A 7,666-nucleotide genomic window follows, 5' to 3' on the forward strand; every position below is an offset into this window, starting at 1 on the left:
GCAGATACAACAGACCCCAGCACCAGCTCATACACCATGTTGTGACAACCACAATCCATCAGGTTGGGGAGCCTCAGTACCCTGTATGAACAGCACTGTTTTTCTGAACCGACTGATTTTCTCTACCTCTTACTTAACGATAGCCCCGTCCTCTCATTATCCTGAACTCCGCATCATTTGAAGTGCAGGTGCAGTCGACACATACAATAAAAGGAAGAAGTGATCAAGATGAGTAGAAAAGCTTCCTAGTTAAAAATCTGACTTTGGGCAAACTGTTCAACTTCCTAGGGACTCAGTTTCGTCTTTATTACCTGCAATTAATTAGATGCAAACATAAGTCCTCAATCACTTCACAATAGAAAGACTTTTCAAATACTGTTTACAGATGCTAGAAACAAGACATTATCTCATCTCAGAGCAGTGCTCCTGAATGTGTTAGTTTTACGACTGGCTGTATGTTTGCCTGAGTTTAAACTGACATTTGTGTTTACCTATTCTTCTATTGGCATTTTAAAAACAGCCTCGCACTGAATTCCACTTCATACAGACTTGCAAGTGAAAAACAATACTGCAAATAAAAAACCCCGAATTACACTCATCTATGGCCCTGCTACTCAAAGTGTGGTCCATGGATAGGGTCATCCAGGAGCCCGTCAGAAATGCAGAATCCCAGGCCCCTCCCCAGGTTTACTAGATCAGAAGGTGCAGTTTAACAAGATCTGCAGTGACTGAAATGTGCACTAACATCTGAAGAGCACTGACTTGGGAGTTTCAAAGACATCACCAGCATAGCTCCCATAACCTATGAGCGTTTCAGTTTCCCCTCCTCTCCTGGATTTTATTAAATTAAATTCAAATGAAGATGGTAACTCCTGAATAAGTGCTGTTGCTAGCAGAAGCCACCAATCACTTTCACACCACTCCCAGCAACACGCGCACAAATATATTCACAGGCAGATCTCTCATCCAATATTTAGAAAATAAATTTGCTTTTATAGTAAGTTATCAAAATCTGTGAATGATATTACACAAAACATAGCTGTGCCAGCGTTAGTTGAGCCTCTGAAGAATTCGGGATGATTTCTTCCTATGCCTGCCCACCAATCACCTACCTTCTGGAATTTCTGCAACATCATTTTCCCCTGGACTTACCTGATGGAGAAATCACAAACATTTGATTTTAGATGACAACAAAACACCTGCCAAATTCATTCTCCACATGGCTGCAGTGACGTTTTCCCCCATGATTCCTCTTAACCTTACAAGACCAGGTTGGGTCGGTGGAATACACCTGCCGAGGTCTCTCTTTCTGGAAAGGAAGGCTCTTTTGCACTTTACGAACTAGAAATTTGGGGACAGACAGTCAACATCTGCATTAAGTGAAGCTGTCATTGACCTCACTCGAAAGGCAGCTTTTGGCTTTCCGAGTTCCTTATTTATGAAGGAAGGAACTGCTCACAGGGGAAGAATTCAGGCCTCACCTTACTCTGGTCTTTTGGAAACAGTATCAGGAAGTGTTTTTCAGTCCTGCAGTAGTCTGATGTAGCTGAGAAGCATAATATGGGAGTGTTGTTTCTCCTCTAGCCCCAGAAACACAACCCAGTACTTCTGCCCCTAATTTCTGGGTCAGCAAAGTCGGTGGGGAGGGGTAGGTGCTGAGCACAAAATCCGTGATACACCCTGTACTGCACACACACCCACTTTCGGGAGAAATACTCCAGAAGCACAACGGAGTTCACAGTGGATTTCTAATACAGTCCAAAGTGGATCCATTAACATCCACCTAATTCTGAAAATTATCTACGCACAGCATGTGTATGCGCACAATGAGACCATACGAGGCAATGTGGCCCAAACAATTAGAAGTTCTTTTCAAAGTGGAAATGCAAAATAGAACGAATATCTATTTTCTATAAATGAATCTAGCCATCTGCCTTGAAAGAGCAGCAGCAGGAGTACCCAAAACAGCAGAAACAGCAGCCTCTGGTGTTAACAATCTACTCTCCAATCTCATGCTCCACATTTCCCCGGCAAACAAGGCTAAAAATACAAGACATGCAACAAATAGTCTCTTGGGATCTGCCATTCCATGGATGGCGTATTCAATCAGAGTAATATTTTCTGTTGAAATTCAAAATTGAAAAAAAAAAAAGCAAGCTATCACATTAGAAACGGGCGTTCAGAATTTTAAGTGTGAATCCAATCCCAAAGTATATTAAGCTGAATGGTGAGAGGGTGGTTGTTTTCATACAACATAAATCTCTGAGATTTATCTGAATATATTTATAGATTTATTGAAGCTACTCTAAATGCCTCTACAACTCTCACAGTTACAGAGAAATCATTTTAGCGCTTTTGTCACCAAAATGTAAGGGTCACGTTATTTTTGGCATAGTTTAGAAAACAGTCCTTGTTTAAGGCTCTGGAGGAGGACAGGGCAGGTTTGAATCCAGGCCCCTCCATATACTACCTCTATGGCCTTGAACAAGTTATTTAACCCTTGTTTGACCTTGTTTCCCTATGTTAAAAATGAGAATATCACTTACCTCACAGTGTTATTTTAAGGACTAAATGAGTTAACATACGTGAAGCATTTGGAATAATCAATGGCACACGCTAAATACAATAATCGCTATTATTATTTCTCGCTCAAGGCTACAAAAATGCCTTCTCTTAAGGAACAGGTATGATATAAGGAGCGGTAGCAACACAACGGTAGTTTTCATGCCAACAGCGGCCACTTAGCAAATGAGGGGGTGAGCTGGTCAGTGTCTTCACCTAGAATTTGCGGCTGTCACTACAGGAAAGTTCCCGCTAGGTATTCAGGTAAGTCAGTAGTTCACGAAGGCATCAGAATGAGAAGACAATGCCATGGCTGGTCAAGTGGCACTTCCCTGAGGATGAGACAATCAAGATTCAGGGCCAAAGTGCAATCAAGAAGCATCCCCATCAGGGCTTTCTGCAAACGTGTGTGCCTGTCCATTAAGAGGATGCCTCTACTCCCACTATGACCTTCCTTAAGGGGATGTTACAGCACAAATCTTTCTTTGGATGGACACCTGCCTTTGGGATTCGATTTTAACGCATATGGTCTGAGTCTCTAGCCTTCATATTAAAGAACAAAAGGCACAAGGGAGTGGTATCAAATACTATCTCCTCTACAACAAATTCCTCGAGAAATCTTTAGAGTTGGCGGTATTTTAAATTAGGTTCTATATATGGTAGAAGGAAGACAAAGTCATTGAGGCGATACAGACAGAAAAGGGCTTCCCTATCTAGTAAGACAGCAAGGTCTGGAATCTTCCCGCTACAGTTCAGAGACCTCCCGGAGGATTCCTGGCCCCCTAACTTCTCCCACCCTAAGGGGCACCGCTTACAAAAGCACACACAGGTCACTCAAAGAGTGAGGAAGGACATTTATTTTTCATAGTAAGACAATGAAAAAGGACAACAAGCGCTTTTCTTAAGGGCCAGATCAGAACAACTAACCTCTTGTTAAGGGCTGAGATACTTAAGACACTCCTTGAACACACTTTGTTGGGTAGGAAAAGAAGGTGCCATTGGACTGCTCAAGCTGCGAGCACAACCCAAGAGTTAGAATAAGACCAACCTGGCAGAAAATTGGGAGAAAACACTCTTTCCTGATAGCACTATGGAGGGACAATTTTTTGAGGAAAAGGAACAGAATGAAAAAGGTGGGGGTGGGTGCATATAATGGTCACTAGGGAGGAAATTAAGATAGAATTTAAGATGTATGAACCAGATAGACAAATGGATTTTAAGTATGTGTAAACCATCTGACCCTATTATGCCTAGATAATGAACATGTACCACTCATGCCCTTAATGCATTTCTATAGCTATTATTAGGAAGATTTCATTGTCCAGGAAATTTTTTAAAGCAAGGAACTGTAAGTTTAGCCTATCTAAGATCATCTCCTCCCTGCCTTTAGATGAGGGTATCTTAGGTACAGTATCTAATACAGGAATCGCAATCAGATCTGGAGCGCCACTCCAGTTTTTCAAAGAACAAAACAAATCAACATGACAACATGATGTGGATTCAATTTGCACTTGGCAGGTCATGAATAACTTTTAAACAACCTTCTTTTAAGTTGGAAAGTGTTAAAATATACAGTAATCATGGCACCAAAGTGCCTTCCTCACAGTATGCCAGAAGTCAGGAACATAAATCTGAAGAAGTCAGTCCTGTTTGCAAAGGAAGGAACCAGAACACTGCTCCTTGGGCTACTCACTACTAGTTTCTACAGGCAGTGTCCTGCCCCAAGTATCTTCCTCTTTGAGTACATTCACTTAAAGCCAATCACCTGAAACCACCCCCCCCCTCTGATTTTTAGTGGGTTTTACATTAGGTATGGAGAAGAAAAGGGAAAAAAAAAAAAAGTTGGTGCAATCATCTTAGAAACAAAGGATAAATAACTGTAAAGAAAATGCTACTGAATTGTTAAATATTCCTAAATCATCAAAGCAAAAGCATAATTCTATATAGCCTGTTGTTTAGGGAAGGGAGAACACCTTGGTTCAAATCAACATGGAAAGGCTTGCAGGGAAACAAAAAAAAAAAAAACAAAACAAAACTATTTCTTTGGATAAAGAACCACCACCTAGGGCCAATCGTATGGAGGCTGGTCAGACTACTCAGCAAACATGCCACGAGAGCGCACCTCTTCTTGCTTTTAATGAAGGGGCACCTGCCCAAGCAGGCAGAACTTAGGTAACATTGAAACCCACCCTTTGTTCTGAAAACTACAATTGAGCCCACTTGTCCAAAGCCAGGTGCATGTAGCTTCACAGATTCCAGAGCCTGGCTTACTACTCATTTCTTACAGAATCTCTGACAGATGCTAAGGGTAATGGGCTTCACACCCCAAAACGTAACATACTACAAGGGAAATATTAGTCAGATTTACTGCTCCGCACCATGTGTCTTGAACATTACTATGATCCGTGCAAGACATTTTGTTGTAAATAAGCCTGCAGAGTGTACAGTATGTTTTCTAGGAGACCTTTAAGGAACAGCTTGCAGACAAGAGGTGCTAGCCTTAGTTTTACAGCCAGCAAAACTCCATCCAAGAGGCTTCTGGCAGATCCCCACCTCTTGTTTGGAGCTGGCTTCAAGACAACTCCACCAACCAAATTCCAAGGGGTCAGGACAGGGAGCCAGTCACTCTTGGGTATTCCACACCAAATAGCAGGTGGGAATTCAGACATTTAGATAACTGAGAACAAGCCGGCTTTTCTCCATAACAGTATATTTAAAACAACTGAGCTGACTTTGCAAGGAGGCATTCTCCATAGTAAATTAGATGGCTGAAGCCTGTGCTTCTTCCAGCAAGGGAAACAACTATACTTCACCATAACCCGGTGTGTGCAATCACTGAGGCTCATTTTTAAACCTTTGCTGCTTTTTAAAGAGCCTGCTTCACCAAAGGAAGAAAAAAAAAAAGCAAAAAAAAAAAAAAGTTTTCAGGAAATGAAAAGCAAATAGTCACTGAACAGGATCATAAAGCAGAAAGCCTCTATCCACCTCTTTTCCTTTTTCTAATTCTTCATTCTAGGCACCCAGACTGTTTTTAACACACCGTTAGCTTTCATAAAAATTAGATTACAGAGGTTCTTGTGTGATCATCCTGAACCCCTTCCACACTCCCGGCTAACGCATTATGTTCAGGATAGCCAGAGAGCAGAACGTGAGGTGGTCAGTTCAGTCCCCGCTTCCAGCTGGAGGAGCGTTAAGTAAATCATTCAACGCAATTACATATTCTAAACCTAATGGATGGCACACGGGGAAGGAGAAAGCTAAAGACGGGCGGGAAGGAGAAGCTTCGGGATTATTTCCAAGGTAAAGCCACAATACTCAAGCTACGTCTGAAACTGTCTCTGATCATCTTCAAAACAAGTCGGCGGGATTTATCTCTAACTTGATGCTCCCGGTTCTCGCTCACGGTGCAGGTGAAATCAGTTGCAAAATTTCACTCTACTGGAGTCCGGAGGATCCAGGAAAATGGGGTTTACGTTTCAAAGTCAGCAAGGAGCGGCGTTTCCCCGCGGCTCGGTGGAGCCCCGCGCTCGCTAGCTCCCTAGCTGGAGTGGGCACCTGGTAGCAAGAGGAGGCGCCGGGTGAGCCGGCCTCGGGCCAAATGCTTATCCCGGCTCCGCACCGTAGGCGCAGCTAACGCGAGTGGTGCACAAGGCTCTCCGGGGCTCCCGCACGCACGCGGCCTCCTCGAAAGAAAACCCAGTGCTGTCTAGGTCCTCTAGCGAGTGTCGCCCTAGGAGTGTCACGCTCAGCGGACTTTAGCTTGGGTGTTGCTCCCCAAAAGGAAAAGGCGCCCTCTCCATTCAAGCCCACCCTACGGAGGGAGACCTCTATCACCCCGCCCCTCTCGCAGGAACTCTCGGACACTGCTCTGCGCGCCCACCCATGATCTCTCTCGCCTTGGAGACAAGTGGAGAGGGCAGGGGAGAGAGATTGGAGCGAAGAGGTGGGTACTCGGGTCTGCAGCAATTGCGGAGGGATCGGAAAAATGGAGCAGGCGATGCGCGTCAAGGGTAGGGGCCCCGGTCACAGCAACCTGTAGGATTGCGGCTGATCGCAAACTTGGGGTGGAAGGCAGGGGTCCCCTCGGAGGTCCTCCGCCCGATTCCCACCCTGTCGGGTCCGCGCGCGGAAAGGCGCGGGGCGTAACTTGCGAAGACAACGCCGCGGGCGCGGGTCCCGCTCAGTCTCGCCGGCGCCCCCTCGCCTCGCCCCCGGCCCCGCCGCCCGCTCTGCCCCGCGCTTACCTCGGGCAGCCGCAGCCCCCGCCGCCCAGAAGCAGAGCCCCAGCCACGGGAGCCACCGGCGCGCCCCTCCAGCGCCTCCTCCTGCGGCTGCCGCTTTCCCCATGCTCCTCGCCCCGCTCGGAGTCCGGCTCCTCTTCCACGCCCCGGGTGCCCGGGAGAGGCACGGCGAGCCGGGGGCCGAGACGAGCGGATCCCGGAGGTCTTCAGCGAGTGACTGATCCACGGCGGCTCCCTACAGCCTCGGGGCAGCGCGCTCCGAGCCGCCGCTGGCCGGGCACCGGGAGCCTGCACGCGCCCCCATAGCTTCCCGCGGCGGGGCGACCGCTGCCGCCGCGGCCGCCACCGGAGTCGCGCGTCGTTCCCGCAGCACCGCTCGCCGCGCTCCCGCCGCTGCCGGGTTCGGGACTACGGGGCGGAGGAGCGAGTCCGCATCGCTAATGAGATGCCCGCGGCCGCCCCTTCTCCTCCCCTCCGAGCTGCAGCCAATGAGCCGGGCCGGGGCGGGGCGGCGGCGGGCCGCGCGGGGCGGGAGGCCGGGGGGCGCAGGTGAGCCCCGCCGCTGCCGCCGCACGCGCTCCCGGGTATCTCCGCTCTCGGCAAATAGCCCCCGCTCGCGGATCTGGGCTGCGGGGCCCGGGGCCAGTTCGGGGACGCGAGCGCACGCCTATGGGCGCGAGCGAGCAGCGCCTGCGGGCCTCTCCGAGGCGAACCCGGCGCAGAAAGATGCGGGCGACTCGGGGTCGGCTGCTTCCCGGAAACCTCTGTTTCGTTCAACTTCGAGCCCTTTCTCAGTCCTGCCCCTCCTTCTTCCATTTTTTAACATCCGATCAGACAGCACGCCTAAAATAGTCAAAGCAAAA

At 47.9% G+C, this 7,666-nt stretch overlaps 1 protein-coding gene across 7 annotated transcripts in view; it reads right to left on the reverse strand.

Moving 5' to 3' along the window:
- Positions 1 to 7,180, reverse strand: part of UNC5D (unc-5 netrin receptor D) — a 574,077-nt gene extending 566,897 nt beyond the window's left edge. For all 7 annotated transcript variants that reach the window (XM_058720717.1, XM_058720720.1, XM_058720721.1 and 4 more), the window contains exon 1: positions 6,807 to 7,180. In XM_058720717.1, coding sequence (XP_058576700.1) covers positions 6,807 to 6,909 — 103 coding nt within the window. In that variant the 5' untranslated portion in view covers positions 6,910 to 7,180. The remainder of the gene's footprint in view (positions 1 to 6,806) is intronic.
- Positions 7,181 to 7,666: the final 486 nt, after the last annotated feature.

Source organism: Neofelis nebulosa, chromosome 3 (genome assembly GCF_028018385.1).
Source record: "Neofelis nebulosa isolate mNeoNeb1 chromosome 3, mNeoNeb1.pri, whole genome shotgun sequence".
Classification (NCBI taxonomy): Eukaryota; Metazoa; Chordata; class Mammalia; order Carnivora; family Felidae; genus Neofelis; species Neofelis nebulosa.